The sequence below is a fragment of the Dendropsophus ebraccatus genome, chromosome 12, assembly GCF_027789765.1.
Source record: "Dendropsophus ebraccatus isolate aDenEbr1 chromosome 12, aDenEbr1.pat, whole genome shotgun sequence".
In the NCBI taxonomy this organism is placed as follows: domain Eukaryota; kingdom Metazoa; phylum Chordata; class Amphibia; order Anura; family Hylidae; genus Dendropsophus; species Dendropsophus ebraccatus.
The window spans coordinates 66,104,589-66,122,207 of NC_091465.1; the positions used below are offsets into that span (position 1 = coordinate 66,104,589).

General features: G+C 42.2%; 1 protein-coding gene across 1 annotated transcript in view; it reads left to right on the forward strand.

The window, feature by feature from the left end:
- The first annotated feature begins 345 nt into the window (after positions 1–345).
- The window catches only part of PRR12 (proline rich 12), a 65,497-nt gene continuing 48,223 nt past the window's right edge, over positions 346–17,619 (forward strand). The window contains exon 1 of the mRNA XM_069948835.1: positions 346–808. Coding sequence (XP_069804936.1) covers positions 723–808 — 86 coding nt within the window. The 5' untranslated portion in view covers positions 346–722. The remainder of the gene's footprint in view (positions 809–17,619) is intronic.

Here is a 17,619-nt window from a genome sequence, read left to right on the forward strand (position 1 = left end):
TTGTTCTTTGTAACATTGTCTCCAGTTACTGAGCAGGCAGTGTATGACAGGCATGATATGAGTGTGTGGGCAGGGATGGCATGACTGTGTGTGTGTTGGTGTGTTGGCAGGGATGGCACCTCTGTGTGTGTCTAGTGTTTTAGTGTCTCTGTTCCCAGTGGTGAGAATGTATGTGCTGTTTCAGATGTAGTGTAATTTTAGACTGTCTCAGCCCCCTTCCTCCTCCTCCTCCTCTTCCTCCTCCTTCCCCCTGGCTCTGTGTGGTGGTGGCAGGAGGGGAGTCTTAGCCTCTCTGTCTGCCTGCCTTTTTCTCTCTCTCTCCCTCCTGCCTTCCTCCCCTCCCCCTTTGTACAGTTCACTGAAATGTATGCTGGGAAGCTGAAATAGACACATAGAGAGACTGCAAAAATGGCTGCACCATGAGAAAAAAAACAAAATACATTTGCAATCCAGAGACGGAAGGTTTGCAAGCTGAGCCTTCTAGGGGGCTGAGGAGCTCTCCTGCAAGAGGGAGACCCCACATCCAGCTCCAGATTTGATTTTTTTTTTTTTTTTTTTTGCTGGTTGATCACAGAAGCCAGAAAGAGAGAGAGAGAGAAGAGGAGAGAGAAGGGGAGAGAGAGAGAGATCCAGAGAAAGGAAGGAAGCAAAGACACTTCTCTACCCAGGAGGACGACCTAGCCAAGGAACAAGACCCTCTATAAGAAACAACAAATAAATTAATGGATAGAAATTATCCAACCGCAGGCTTTGGAGATCCATTGGGGGCTGGAACAGGATGGAGTTACGAAAGGACGGCAAAGGCAAGGTAGGACATAGAATGGGATCCAGTGTGAACAGGAACATGCATGGGGCAGGGGGGATGGAACATGCATGGGGCAGGGGGGATGGATCATGTGTGTGCTGCCTCATACTGCATGCATGGCTTGCAAACTGCACAGATTGTGGCCCTGGTCATGGGTGGAGGGGGTGGAGAGATCCAAGCTGGGTTAATGCTGTATTTGCACCCTTCTGTATTTTATTTTAAGCCTTTTTTACTTTAGGGTTTAGGGGGGGCTGCACCCCAATTGCACCCAGACATTCCAAGTGAAAACAAGAGGCGCCCTCCCGCATCAAATTCCTTGATGGTTGCAAAAAAGAGAGAGAGAGAGGAGCGGGAGGGAGGGAAAAGAGGAGGAAAAAAAAAACCAGAATGAATCCAGCCCTGTCTGCTACAGGCCTGCAGTCTGCAGCAGGGAGCACGTTGCAAGCAAAGGGATTTCCTTCCATTTTGCCTCATTCTTTTCTGCTGCTGGGGGGATGGGGGCATATTGGAAACACAAAAAAGAAAATAGAAGGGGGTGGGTATTTATTGCAATAAAAATAATAGAGTGGGCATAGATGCCAGGGCTGGTGGTGGGAGTGTGGGGCTAATTAGCCCTATTGTCTGGGGGCACTTTTGCATATTTTTTTTGTATATGTCTGGGTGATTGATTAACAGAGAGGAGAGGGGTGGGGGTGACCAGGGGGCTCTCATTCAGGGTCTGTCATAGGGTTTGGCCAGTCAGACATTTTGCCCAGTTTGTTTATTTTTGCATATGCAATGGTAAGGCCAGGTGTTGAGGAGGAGGGGACTGTGAGTGGCCATGTTCCCTCCCTTCATAACTAAGTATTAATTGCTATGGAAGCGTCTCCTGGTGCCCTTTGATTTTTTTTTTTTTTTTGTGAAAGGGAAAGCTGCATCCCTTTTTTTTTTTTTTTTTTTTTTTCTTCCCTCTCTTGACCAGAAGCTGGATGCTTATCTGCAGGAGGGGTTGGAAAAAAAAAAGAAGATGGAAGGCATTGCGGTGAAAATCATTACCATTTCTGGCTGGTGACAATGCCATGTAGACACAATGCTGGGGGATAGAAAGAACCCACGTCTCTCTGGGTTGTGTGTATTTTCCAAATATCCAGGAAATTATAAATGTTCCGTCTTTGAACTTGATACATTCTATTTATTTATAGATAATTTTTTTTATACATATAGGTTGTGTCTATTCTTGCATATCAGGGCCTAATTGAATAGATTTTGGTGTTCAATATGTAAATTTAAAATTTTTGTTAATTATTTTTAATTTATTTTATTATTGCCTAGCTATTCATTAGAGTAGCTATGGATAGGATGTGGCTACACTAACAAAATAGGTGCGTATCGCTGTAAGATCTTGGTTTCTGTCTATGTAATATTTAAAGGGAAGTGGTCTAGTTAAAAAATAAAAAAAAAATATTAGTAAATTGAAGTCCTTGAATTGTCCTCTTCTGTCATGTTATTTTATGGCTTGTAACAGGCCCTGGGTGTCCGTTATGTTCATGCGCCTATTTATGATGCTAATATTGGACGTGCTCCAGTCTCGGTTGTTTCTTAGTTATATGGAAGCTGAGTGACAACAAGTATTGGCACCATTATGCCTTCCACAGGGGTTGTCACTCAGCTTTCCATTATAGGCAGTGTGTCGGTGCATTACTGGGCAGGTTTAGGCCATGGCTGGCATCTATTTATTGTGGTGGCGGACATTAATACGCAGTCCTGGCCCCTGCGCTGGAGTGACACCTCTGGGCCCCTACTGGAATGTATAGGTAGTTGTCACCCACCACCTCTGTTCCATGTTCTCTGTTGCTAAGCAGCGGCCCAAACATATCAAAGCTGCCGCTTAGCAAACAGCTTGGTTAAAAAGAAATATTGATTTATTAATAATTACACTGGGAAACTACATTTACTACAGAGCTTCCCTTTAACAACTTGGTGGGGAAAGACAACTGACAGATGATGGCTTTTTTTTTCTTTTGTAGTTCTTTTTTTCTGGAGGGAAATGCGATATGTCTCCTTGTAATTGCATTGGTTTGTGGTTGTAGGATATTTAGATAAATATTTGCTGCTATTAAAAATTTAGTATGTGTTTAGAATACTTTTTTGTTTCCACTATTCAATGCAGATGGTTACTTCTCTTTGGACTTCATTTAGTGTGGTCATGGGATTTGGTTACAATAGTGACAATGGGGGAGATTTATCAAACCTGAAACTGGCTCAGTTGCCCCTAGCAACCAATCAGATTCCACCTTTCATTTTCCAAAGAGTCCGTAAGGAATGAAAGGTGGAATCTGATTGGTTGCTGTGGGCAACTGAGCCAGTTTAACTTTACACCATGTTTGAGAAATCTCCCGCAATGTGTCAGAACCCTGGGCTTTGTTCATATGTAAATAATTACACCACACAAAGCTAAATTTTAAATATAATAATTTTTATTTAACATGATTAAAAATCAATTAAAAGATCTTTTTAGTGCAAAAGGGAATCCAGCAGAAAGTGACGACCAGAACACCTCGGTCTAACAAAGTCCTATTATATACCACTATACCATATAAACGTCTAAGTCATTATACAACTAACCATGTAGTATATCCACACAGCCTCGGATGGCTAAAAACAATGTCAGCCCATACCCGCAAGTACTTAGAAAAGTCTAATAAGACGCTTACCCATCGTGGTGTCTGGCATCAATAACCCCGACGCACATTTCGCGTACAGGTCGCTTTATCAAGGGGCTTTTTTCATATGTGCCTGATTTGCATTGTTCTAATCCACATATAGTGGCCAACTCCAGATCCGTTATATGACGAACACCTATTGTAACCGGTTTCTGTCATGGTGTCTGGTACTTTACTCGACCAAATAGTGATGTGTGCCCAGTATTTGACCTAATGGAACCTATGATACAGACCCAATCCACCCCTTGTATATGTATACCCTTTCTGCCCATCTGATATGCATTGCAAGGGACAAATTTTGTGCCACCTGTGAGAAATTGTCTTGGCATGCCATGTCAGACATTGTATTTCTTTCTGTGTCACACACAGCAATCACTCCGTCCCTCTGGGAACCTATTGCCTCATCTATTTTTTCTTTCATCTATTGCTGTTTTTTTTTTTTTTAATCAATGGGCAAACGTAATTTTGCAAGTTTTTTTTTTTAATCTTTATTCAAGAAGTAGGATGAACATATAGACTGGAGCAAGTCCCATCATAAGAAAAAATATCAGCAGACAAGTGCATATACACTACGAACAAAGCAACAATGTAAACCCAGCGCCAAATCAGCCTGTGGAAGAGAGGCCGGACCCTCGCTGACCTCATCTAATTTTGTATATACTAAACGAACTGCTACTAGTGGGGGGAACGCATGAATGAGAATTTTTCAAGCTACCTGAGTGTAATGCATGAGAATTGGCCTTAGGCCGCATCCAGGCGATTGTGAGGCAGATGAATGGCAGCATCTGTATTCCTACCATAAAAACCAAGTGGCATATACCCTCAGTTTGGTCGCTTTGGTTTGCACTGGTGGGTCAGCATTGCCAGCAGGTGAATGTTTTTTTTTTTTTTTTAATCTAAGCACTTTTAGGGTATGTTTGCACACTATGGGGGAGATTTATCAAACTGGTGTAAAGTAGAACTGACTCAGTTGCCCCTAGCAACCAGTCAGATTTCACCTATCATTTTTTAAAGAATCTGTAAGAAATAAAAGGTGGAATCTGATTGGTTGCTAGGGGCAACTAAGACAATTCTACACCAGTTTGATAAATCTCCCCCAATATGTTGGGCTGTTTTTTTTTTGTTTGTTTGTTTTTTAAGGTTTTTGCAGAATAAAACCGTCCAAAAGCAGAAAATAGGGTCGTTTTTGTGACTGAATATATCCTAAAAGATAAAATTAAAGGGTTGTCCAGGCTTAGAAAATCAAGGCTGCTTTTGTTTCCCAGAAACATCATTTCTCCTGTCCTTAGTTTGGGTGTGGGTTTTGCAACTCTGTTCCTTTGAAGTGAATAAAGCAGAGTTGGAATACCACACACAACCTAGGGACAGGGGTGGTGCTGTTTTTGCAAGAAAGTAGCTGTGCTTTTTCTAATCTTGGATAACCTCTTTAATTCTTAGATTACATATTAGATAGCAGTTGACTGAACCCTTATTCAGCTGACCCCCCCCCATGTATTTGCACACTCAGCTGATCATGTTTGTATTCTGAATAGGAAGATAGGAGACAGCTACTGCTACTTCCAGCCTATATTATCTTTCCCCTGACACTTACCTTCAATGAGGTTAGGCGACCCCGTACACATTAGACTGGCGGCCATGTTTACTGAGACAGCAGGCACAGATGACAATGTTCATGGCCGGTATACAGACAAAGGTGACTTTCACATTTTAACTAGTGACAGTACACAGAAGGAATGCAAATCTTTGCCCTCATATTTTTTTCTCTCCATATTGATTCCTTTTCATATGCACATAACAGAAGCAGATTTTTGCACCTGTATTATAGCGACAATGAATCAGACTGAGCCTGTCACAGTAATCTACGGTATTTTGCAGTCATTTCAGGACTTTAGACTTGCGGTTGGGCCCTGACTTGTGGCCGTATTATGGGCACAAAAATACTTGTGTAAATCCAGGCTTTTACACTACTGACCAGAATACTGCATGTGTGAAAGATTCTATTTTATTACAGGTTAGCATATCATGTAATGGTTATAGGAGAAGTATCACTTGGGTGTCCCTGTGTGAAGGATGCGTTCCTGGGCAGGGCCACCGGCGTGGGTTTTTACAGCTGAGAAGAACATATTATTGACTGTGTGCGGTTATGTGCAAAGGTGGAAAGGAAGACGCTTTTGTAGAGTCTTGTGGTTGCAGAAGATCTAGCAGTCAGGGGCCTCGATTGTCGATATTCTTGTATTTTGTACCATGCTATCTGAGGCTTTTGAACGGCTTGGGTGCTCAGCTATGACAATGTGCTATCTGGCAGTTATGTGCCAAGTAGGTGATCTACCACAATAGAAACTGACTAGCAAAGTAAACAGCGTCACTGGAGCCCAGGATGTAAAACTGTCTATGTGGGTTGTGTTGTGTTTGCTTTACAGAACTTTATTCCTGTAGTTGCAAACTGTTTCCGTCGATGATGTGTTTTTTTTTTTTTTTTTGTATTGTTTGTCATTTCTTAGCACTATACCTTTTTTTTTTTTTAATGTTTACTTGGAAAGTTGTCTATTCTGATTGGGATAAATCACTTTATTTACTTATTTTCTTGTATTACAACACTAAAAAGGGGTTTTCTCATTTCAACTACTATAATAGACCTGAAGGGTAGTCATCTAGGTTACCGAACACCACTCTGCTCTAAAAGCAGTGGTCAGACGACGATATATATCTGCTATCTTATCAGCCTGACCACTGCTTTTAGAGCATAGTCTGTATAACTTTACAAGTTGTACTAGTTGAGATGAGAATATGTCTTTAAGGCCGCCTACATTACACAGTAATTCTGGTTACGTGCTGCCCTGAAGTTGCCTTTACCTTGAATTACTTTGGTAAAGCGAATGTACCATCAGGTTCATAGCGTTAAGATTTTTACATGATTACAGTGGCACGGGGATGACAATGCTGCAATCCTTTTGTTGAACCGCGGCCTGGTTCCCGCACACAGCGCTGATCTATTCCCGGGCACCGGCCTGGCCTGAAGCACTGGGGAAGGGCCGTAATCAATAGAGCCGTGTCACAGGAGAGGAGGTTTTATCACATTGAGGGTCGGCGGTCCGCCTCCAGTACTTCAGGCCAGGCCTGTGCCCTGGAATAGACCAGCGTTGTGTGCGGGAGCCAGGCCGTGGTTCAAAAAAGGACTGCGGCGATGTACCTGATGGTAAATTCGCTTTTATTATATCGCTATTATAGTGGGGTTTGCCTTGCAAATATTTCAGGCAAGCTCACTTCCTATGAGTCAATGCAATCTGTAAGTAACATACAAATGGTGGAGCTTACAGAATATTAGCGCAGGGGAAAATAAAACAGTTGTCTGTAGCATCCAATCGAATTTCTTATTGAATTTCCCATTAGATTGGTGGAAAGTTGATGCTAAGGGCAATAGCTATACACTTTCTTTTGCTGTAGTCTAAAGGCCCTATTCCACGGAACGATTATCTTTCATAAACTCGTTCCAATGACTGCTCGTTAACGATCACTAAACAATTTTTTTTTTCTAGCGAACGATAACACATAACACACGTGCCAACGTAAACGATATATGTAGTGTAACGATTATTTTGCGGTCGTTACATGGTCGTTTAAAACGTTCGCCAGGGTGATCATAAGACACACCTACTTTTTTTAAACCTCTTTACGAACGACTGAAAGATTTCTAATTTTAAAATTAGCGAATTATCTTTGAAAGATCAACAATTTTTTTTCCGACATGCTGAAAAACAATTTTGAATGACTCACCAACGATTTTGCAGTTGTCGTTCGCTCGTTTACAGCTATTCCACGAAACGATTATCGTTAACGAGCGAGTTTATGAATGATAATTGTTTTTTTAGTGAAGGAATCACAAAAAAAAAAAATCATGGCATGCATCAGACTATGTATATAAGGGCAATATCTCCATACATGTGTAGGCCATGCAGTTCTGCACCAATGATTTGTGTGTCTATCTGTAGCTCATGTAACTTTGCTCATCTCAGGATACGTGTGTATTTGCAGCTCTCCGCCCTTCCATTGTAGGTTACTTGCCTATTACTGGGGGGCTCATCTTGTTGAAAGATGTGATGTTCCCTTTAAATTACAGGTTTGCCCACAAGGGGGGGGACACAACAGGTGTCTCTAGCTAGGAACCCAGCATTATGACCTATCAGCTTTGCTTTGCTAGTAGATTTGGTAGCTGGAGGATTTGCAATGGTTTCTGGCAGGCATATATAACAGGTGTCTGTATCCCTCCTGTGCTGTGGCCCCCAAGATCCAATTTCACTGGAAGTGATGTACGGCCCACTCAGTCATACAGATAAATCATTGCTAATTACAGTCCGGGACTTTGCGTTGGAGGCAGACATGGAATTGTATGTCTGCGGGTCAGGTAGAACACGCCATTAGTGCCCCTTGTGTCCCTACTGTATAAATGGGTCTCCATACACTCTTCGCTGTATCATTGGTAACAGATTAAGGTCTTGATGTAAAATTTTCACGGTCATTTCTAATTAAACACTAAGATTGTAGCATTTCATTACTATACGAAATGCAATATACGGCCGTCTACGTGATGGGAATGACTTTCCTCCATCAGTTGTTTTGATTGATTCAGAAATACCCAGTAGCCCCATAGGAGAGAATACCACAATGCTTTCTTTTTTGCAAAATAAGAAAAAAAATGCCATCTTGAACCGATTGTGGCCAAATGTCCTTACAGATTGATATTGTATGGATCTGAAATATAGCCCCTCTATTTACAATTCATGTCGGATCCAATGGTAATCTACATACCATGCATGTAAATTAGGTTTCTACAACCCTGTTTACATGCCATAGAAAATGTTTGCACTAATTTATGGTTGGATTCCACATAGGGAAAAGCTGAGGATTTGTCTTACCCAGTGATAGTGGATGAAAAGGTACCCATACAATTGCCATAGCTGCCAGCCAACAGCTTTTTTCTTACACAAACGTTTGCCTCGGCCAGGCATTAATGTGGCTTCTCTCTTGGAGAACGATAGGATTGAGGAGTTGAAACCCAATGTGCTTTAACATTTGTCCCCCTGAGTAGAGATGAGAAAACCTTGAGCACGCTGGCGTTTATCTGAACCTGAATTCTATGCTTTTGATTACTGGTGCAGCCCTAGGGTGTCCTGGAAAACATGGATATGGGCTTTGGTTGTATCCATGTTTTCCAAGCAGCCTTAGATCTGCATCCAACTTCTTCAGCCACCGGAAATAAAATGCAGAGCATTCAGGTTTGGATGAACCCCTGTGTGCTCGAGGTCCTCCTGAGGTCATCTATCGGGGGGAGAGTTGGAAGGCCCCCATACACATTAGAGAAAAAAAATTGTGGTTCCTGTTAAAAATGCCAAGTTCTGATTTCTTTTCCCAGCGTGTACTGGGGCATAGTACTATTGTGAATCCACAACACTGTGAACTATGTATCTGGCACAAAGCCTGGGGTCACTCTCCAGTTTGTGCTGCAGAGCGTTATATTGTAATCCAGTGTCTGAACGCTCCCTTATATTAAATGAATTCTCAGGTAAACAAAACTGTTACATAGTCATGTGTTTCCATATTACAGCTCTCAGCTCTTGGACATTGTAGAACTATATGGATGGCGTCTGTATGGCTACTGATGACAGAGCCAGGTTACCTATGTATGCTGCTGTACAGGTTCTGTCGGATGCCACATGAACACTGATCAGAGCCTCTGGGCTTTGTAACTAAGGAATCCAAAGGAGCGTGGCACAGTGCCCATACTGCATCACTCGGACATATATGCACCGGTAGGACCTTTATGTACCACCATATGCACCATGTGCCACATATCTCTGCATGGGACGTTTTGGGGAATCCATTGGTTTGTACGCGATCACAATGTTCATCCACACTTCTGAATGTTACACAGAAAAAGGATGTAGGTGGTCTCAGGATCAGTGATCCCATTGGGCTGTATACCAGTGTCCATTTTTTTCACATTTTGACGATGATGCCCCAATCAGTAATATGAATTATGTGTAAGCGAGACCACATTACTCATCTTTCTATTTACATAGGCCCCATTCACTTGTAGATTAGTCGACTACCCACTGCGGCCAGTTATATACTTTAATATTATCTATCTGCACATCAGGATTTGGAAGTCACAACCTCCACAGAGCAAAACCATAACAGAACAATTTCCACCTTTCCCATTTTTGGCCCTGCTCCTAGTCTCTGCTCACAAAGACTGGTGCAAAATATCCTCCAAAATCCTGCAAGCAAATAGGGCCTAAGTAATTAATACTGAAGATTGCTGCAGGCTACAGGTCCCCTTTAAGTGATTCAATTCTTATTTTTTTATATCTATATTTGCTTTAATAGTTTCCTAAGTAGCCGTGTATTCTCACTGTCCTAATTGTTTATCCCGGACTCTCATATCCCGTACACATATTACAGGATTTAGATGATAATCATTTTATCTCTTGCTCGGATTTGACCTCAACCTTTAAGTCACTGGGGCGGAGACTTTCATCCCAGTGTCAGCATACACACATGCATATACTGTACATATATATAATTCCTTTATTATACACACAGTCTCTCTCGCTATATATATATATATATATATATATATATGAAATATAGCGTATTCTAACCAATGACTCCCGCACAATTGTGTGCATGCTGGGGGTTGTAGTTTTGCAACATGTTGGGGAACATTGTTTATAAGCTTTCTAATGGCTAGTAATCCAGATTTTCCCAGCTCCTGAATTGTTAATCTTCTTCATTGTAGAATGTGTTTTAATTTAATAAGAAAACCTTCCAATTCCCTTGTGATCAGAGTATACACTCATTTTGCCGTAGGATAAAACGCCTATGTTAATGCATGTAGACACCCCCCCGGGTATATGGACCACCTCATAGAAGGTGAGAAATGAACTTAAGTATCTCAGATCCAAGCGTGAGACATATGGTCGTATCTCCTCTCCAGCCGCCGCTTTTATTTTCAGCATTCATTATGGCAAAGCCAGGAAGAAGAGAGATCTTGACTCGACGACTAATTGAAACTAATACCAGGAGAAGGGCAGGTTATAGATCCAGCGTCTGGCTCAGGTCTGATGCAAGACGCTTCCTGATCACTGGAGGAAGAGGCTGTCACACACATTTATGTAGAGTTTCTCCTGCTCCAGGAAGTATTCACAGCAAATAGACTACAGGCCTGGACTGGAGCATTGTACATGGATAATACAGTCTACTACTTTAGCTATGGGACATATTCCATATTTAATGCAGGAGAATGGATATATAAGACCCTTTCCTTAATCCTATTCTATAGAAAAATGCTATAACTCAGATTTAGCGTTACATATGGGAATAGCATGTTATTGTGTATGTGTGTGCACATTCCTATATGGACAGATCTTGTGCGGTAAAATACAATGCAGTGTACCCCATATTCATATGCTATGGGAAAATGGGAGTGTATATGAGGATATACTGGGGCTAAAAAAGGGTGAGATCTAAGTTGCATGTTGCTTATGCGTTGTTGTTTTTTTATTTTTTTGCAGGATTGACTGCACTTCCTATAAGTAAAATTTCTGCCTCCTGTGTCCATGGTATAATCCTTAAGGGAGGGCCACATATATTCATGGCACATGTGCTGCAGAATTTCTGAGCAGAAATAACCCACACAAAATCTGCAGTATAAATTTTAAAGGGAACCTGACCTGTTGCTACTTTCATGCTGCCTGAGCCTTGATTCCTAGACAGTCCCCAGTGATTTCTGACCGCTTCAGCAGCCCTGTGTGATAGATCTCCCCATATACACAAAAAGAAAGAGATCAATCAAGGCTGGCAGGGAGAAGGCATTATGATTTAGGCAGCATGAAAGTGATGACTGGTTCCCTTTATATCCCACAGTATGTATGTTAAATGTTCATATTCAGCCAATGGAGGCCAGAAAGATATTGTAAAATAGAATGTATACCATTCTAAGGATGCATTTACACCTTCCGTGTTATGCACGAGCTGCTCGGCTCATATCTGCACAGTTCCCCCACTCCCAGCAGCATATCAGAGATGCTGCCGTGCGGCGGACAGACTCTGGTACAGGCCTTCCACGTCCGTGTTCAATGCGGAACATGGAATGTGTGAATGCGGCCTTACAGAGGCCAAAAGAAAATTAGGTGAATGGAGCCCTATAGGTATGTTTGACGTATATGGTAAACATAGGGTCAGACAGGATCCTTTTAGAAAGCTCGATATGGGGCCATCTATACAAGCATAGGCCAATCAGCAATTGTTTGCACTGCAGTTATATGGTACATCTAATCGAGCGGCTAGGCCACACAAACAATCCTTGTATAATTTGCGTGGCCATTTAAATACATTGCCATCTCCACCCACCCATCAGCAGAATGAGGGCCCAGCAAGGCCACAGTACCTTCATTGTTTACACAGTGACAGTGTGCCGTCCTTATGTGCAGCCATGCCAGGTACTGCAGCTCATCCCCATTCACTTGAGAGCAGACCAGTAACAATCACACTCTTCCTAAGAAGACTAGTCAGTGCTTTACTCCTGGAAATTCCCTTTAACTCCTCCCCCTGTTTTTTCAGTAGTTTTGGTTTCCTCCATTGTATTCAGTTGCAAGAAACAAGCTTGAGATCCAGTTTCACCAGTATAGGAGCTTTAGTGAACCCATGCTTGTATATTGGGGAACTACATATATTGTTTTTTCCTTCAATAAATAGGGTTTGTAGGCAGAGGCTCCCCTAGTGAATGATGCAGATATTTTCTGGTATACCAACATATTTTCTTTCATAGCAGTGGCACAACTTGCTTAATGGTTACAGAACACAAATCCTGAGTGGTCCTTAACAGGGGTCAATGGTCTTATTGGGTTGTGCCTAACACGACTGTTGGCTTATGTCCCACTTACAATGCCTTTGTGGGTCTCTAGTCCTCCTTTGGATTAATGAGACCCCCTAAGCAAAGCTTGTGGATCAGCCAACACAGAATAGGAGTAATGTCCAAAGGTCTCTTTTAAGGACCACTCCACTTTAGCTTTTAAGAACAGTAACGGAGCAGAACAGTTGCAGCAGTAACTTCACACAGATTAACTTTATCGTCACACAGGTAAACTTTATCTTCCAAGGCCGAGTGCAACATTTAATCCTCCGCTGTACGCAGGAGGAGGGATTACTCTACTTGCTTGACTAATCTTCTAAGAGCCCAATGGTCTTGTCATAGTTCCTTAAGTTTTCCCCCGGCCTGGTCTTTCTTTGGGGTAATGCTAAGACCTTGGCAACCAATCTCTTCCTCCTGTGCAGTCCCTCATTGGTATTATGGTCCTCCAGCCTCTGTTTCTAGGCCACACTGGCCGTCTCATGGTGTCCACTTGATGTCAACTATTCAACTATGTTGGTCAATTGTGGTAGGGCTGGACATGTAAAGGGGTTGCAATTGTAGAGGAGAAAAGAAGGATCAAGCAGTTGGCTTTCAGTGTGCCTGATCTTCATGCAGCTTATTGAAAAGGCATTAGGGATGGTCCGAACCGAGTTCGGTTCGGGTTCGTATGAACCCGAACCCTCGGTAATGATTCCCGCTGTCTGCCCGCTCCGTGCAGCGGGCGGATCCAGCGGGAGGAACACCTGGAAAACTGGGATACAGCCTATGGCTATAAGCTGTATCCCAGTTTTCCAGGTGTTCCTCCCGCTGTATCCGCCCGCACCACGGAGCGGGCAGACAGCGGGAATCTGCTGCCAAGCTCAGCAGGTTTGGACCATCTCTAAAAGGCATGTATGTTTGGCCTAAACCAGAGTTTAGCCTAATAGCTATCTAAGGTTTCCGGAAACTTCTAGTATATAAACTGTATATATATTCTGTAGAATGTTGAGTAATAGTTTATTCTTGCATATGGGATTGTAAGGAATCTGGGATTGTAAGGAATCTATGACTTGTCTATAAGCGGACACAGATTTGTACTAAACGTTGACTTATCGAATGTACAAGTGACCCCCCCCCCCGTGTAATTTTGCACACAGGAGCAGCGAGAAGCCCCATCTCTTCACGGCTTGCCAGCATTTCTGATGACATAATGCCATTCACGCATGCTTGAGTTTTCAATCTGATAAACAAAAGAGGATGTGAGAGATGATGACAGATGTGAGGGGGGGGGGGGAATGAAAAAAGAAAAAGAAAAAAAGTGGAGTAGAAAAAAAAATCGCTACCCTATTTATACTACAGCCCGTGTTATACATGACACCGGCTGATATCAGAAAACGTGGGTGCACCATTCATCTGCGCTGGTGCCGCCATACTAAGGCTTTCACAAATGCTGGATATAGAGGAAAGGAATTGTTTAGACAGGTAAAGGTAAAAACTATAGATAAATAGTTTCCTTTCTTTTTGCAAATAGACTTATAAACTCCAATACTAAAGTGGTGAGTTAGCAACATGGCTCCTTAGCTGTGTGGGTCACGTCCTCATGTGGTCCCTGTCTGCATGACAAGGCCTCAAGCTGGAATGCCAGGGGCGGAATTGCATTGCAGTTCCTATTACCAGCTGTTACCTTTGATTGGCTGTGTATTCAGGCCAAATGAGTAGATCCTTCTCCCCCTCCCCACTGTATGTATGTGTAATAGTGATAGGAAACACACTGTGAAGTATAGGCGCCCTGGTTTCTTTGTGATTCCCGCACTGATAACAGTAACCAGAGGAACTACTGACCCCATCATATCTATGTAAATATTGTGATAAGGAGACAGCATCTGCATGTACTCCATGAGTAATGTGTACTCTGTAACAGAATGCTAAATATACTTTCTATTTCATGGTCCAGTTCTCATCCAGTATAATTCCACTAGTCCGGCATCCAGTCGTCTCAGTGCTTGGTCCATTATCCACCTGAACACAGAAAGGACCAGAACTCAGTGATCTGTGCTGTATCCGTTTTAACCCTGATAGACGAAGCTTTGAACATGGATTAGTTTGATCAAGGTTATAGGACCCTCTCAGAATAAATTAATCTCCCATTACTGGGTAATGAACTCATTTCTATTAATCTTTAAATTGATTCATTATAATTCTATGCAGGTTTCTCATTTGCCAACGTGTCCTTATGCATAACAGCTTAAAAAAGGAATTGCATGTTGGATTTCAACATGCCAGATCTACTTGTTCTCTGAGGAGGTAAACCGCTGCCAGAGGAGGCCATACTTATTAGTGATGTGTTGGCTGAACCTACCGATTTTTATTGGGACCAACGAGAAATATGGCGTTTGGGGAGAAAAGGACTAGACATGTTGGATTTTAACTGCTCTCTCTGCAAAATAAGCCATTACCAGAGGTGTTTGGCAGCGGCTTTCTATCCATAAGCCAAATGGGCATGTATATGATGTATTCGGGAGAAATAGCTGTTGGCCATCAGCTATGTTAATGTGTATGATCATCCTTTCCCCAAAGTTACCCCCTATTCATCAGCTGACTGGTGGGGTTCTGACCGCTTTGACCCCCACCTATCAGGAGAACAGAGATCAATTGTTCAAGAGTGAATAGAGTGGCATTGCATGTGCTTGACCACTGTCCCATTCCATCTTTACAGATCTTCTCAACATTGCTGAGCAGTGAACCCTGCTATGTTCTAAAGTCTTATAAACAGTGAATAGAGTAGTTGCCAGGCATACATAATGACTCACGGGGGGCCTAGGGATCGCCATTCTTGTGGTTGCCCCCCACCTACCCACACACTGTTATCCTCTATCGTTTAGATCCCAGTGTTCAACCCCCTACAGCTCAACTAGTTATTTCCCCAACCTGGGAATAATGTTGATTGATATGATGACTCCTTTAGGAACATATGCACATTTAGTTAAGGTTAGTTAAGTGTATGATGATGATGATGGAAAAAGTATTGGGAGTTTTAAGCTAATGTATTAAGCTAAAGTGTATGACCAGCTTTATTCTTCCATAGAGTGATTGCTTCTATAATAGAGTTCCATATAGAACACCGTGTGGCGCAACGTGGAGTGCCTACAGCATAAAGGCTCTGCCCACACAGCGCTGTTATGGGGCCGAATGCTCCATGTGACATAGATGTGGTATTCCATATACTCATCATAATAACTCTACATAAATGGTTGGTGAGATTCTGCTCAGAGTCTATAGCCTGAGCGGTCTGGTAATATTTTTGGTGGTAGTGGTGATGAATCCCTGCCGCAGTGCTGTGTGGTATAATGATTAGGGTGTCCTGAATATAAAAATTGTCCTTTATTTATTTATTTATTTTTGTTTTCTTATGTATTCTTTTTTGTTTTTTATTTCATGAATCTAAATATCACAAAACACAATAAATTATTGGGGACAAAATATAATAACGCCATCCTAAAAACCCTGAATTTATGAAGTGTAGTAATCTAAATGTTGTCATATACCCAGCCACGCGCTTACTTTATTTGATTCTAACAATTTCTTCAATCTATATTCATTTCTGATCTAGAGACTGCCGTTGATGTGTATTACAATGTTTATTTCATTTCTGAAATTCTCAGATAAAAGGAATATTTTTGCACTATACTCCAATGCAATATTTATTTATTGTTCTGGAAATATCTATGGTATAAACCAATATTGGCCCCAGTATTGGTGATTTTGGTCTGCTTCTTGGGACCCTGAGGGTAGATTCACACGTATCGTATCGCAGTGGATTTTCTTCAGCGGATCCACAGCAGATTTGACTAAATGAATAAACACCGCATCAAATCCGCACTGTAAAATCTGCTGCGGATCAGCAGCAGATTTGATGGTGCAGTTCTGATGCTGTGTTCATTCATTAAGGGTAAATTCACACGGGCGGATCCGCCGGGAGTTTCATGCACGAAATCAGCAGCTAATCTGCAATACACGTATTATTCTTATTATTATTAATACGTATATTGCGGATTAGCTGCGGATTTCGTGCGTGAGACTCCCGGCGGATCCACCCATGTGAATTTTCCCTTAGGGTAGCTTCACACCGTATCACTGCGTTTTAACGCTGCGTTTTTGGTGTGATTTTTACATGCGCATTTTGATTTTCACATGAAAATCATCTGAAAATCAAAACGCGCATGTAAAAATCGCACCAAAAACGCAGCGATACGGTACGTGTGAAGGCACCCTTAGGGTGCCTTCACACGTACAGGATCTGCAGCAGATCCGCACCAGATTTCATGGTCCAGATTGGATTTGCCTTGAATCTGCAACTTCATATCATCAAATCTGCTGCAGATTTAAAGCAAATCAATTCTAGGCCATCAAATCTGCTGCGGATCTGCTGCAGATCCTGTACGTGTGAAGGCACCATTAGTCAAAACTGCTGCGGACCCGCAGCAGACAATCCACTGCGATATGGTATGTGTGAAGCTACCCTAAGGGTGTGTTCACATGCACAGGATCTGCAGCAGATTTGATGCTGTGTTCAGTAATTTAAATCAAATCTGCTGCGGATCCCTAGCAGAAAATCCGCTGCGGATCCGGTACGTGTGAATGCACCCTATGCAAAGTAACTCTGGGTCATCAAATCTGCTGCGGATCTGCTGCAGATTCAAATCAGCGCCATTAAATCTGCTGCAGATCCTGTACGTGTGAACGCACCTTTAAAGGGATTTTTTACAAATAGAAAATTGATGACCTATTTTTAGGATCCCCCTTTGACCTGATTGGCTGATTGAAGGGATCTTGGTACTTTTATCCATGACATTGTTTGCCAGGCCCAGCTACATACTTTTACTAGTACGCATGGTATTACAACTTTTGTACAGTCACTTGAATAAGGCTGGAATACAACCAGTGCCAAAAGTGCTAGGCAAATATTTTAAGAGGTTTGGGTGCTTGCTGAAATGCTGGACTTCCTTGAATTAGCTTATTGGTGGCGGTACAGAGTGAGGCTGCATTCACACGTTCAGTGTTTTTCCTGGTCCGTGATTGTGGTCTGCTAGCTACCCCCGTAATCCGTGCAAAACCATCCGTGTTATCATCCGTTTTGCCTCTGTGTTTTTAACAGATCTGTTTAAAGCCTTTTTAATTACATTGATTGTATCACATCCCTATACATCGGTGAAAAACACGGA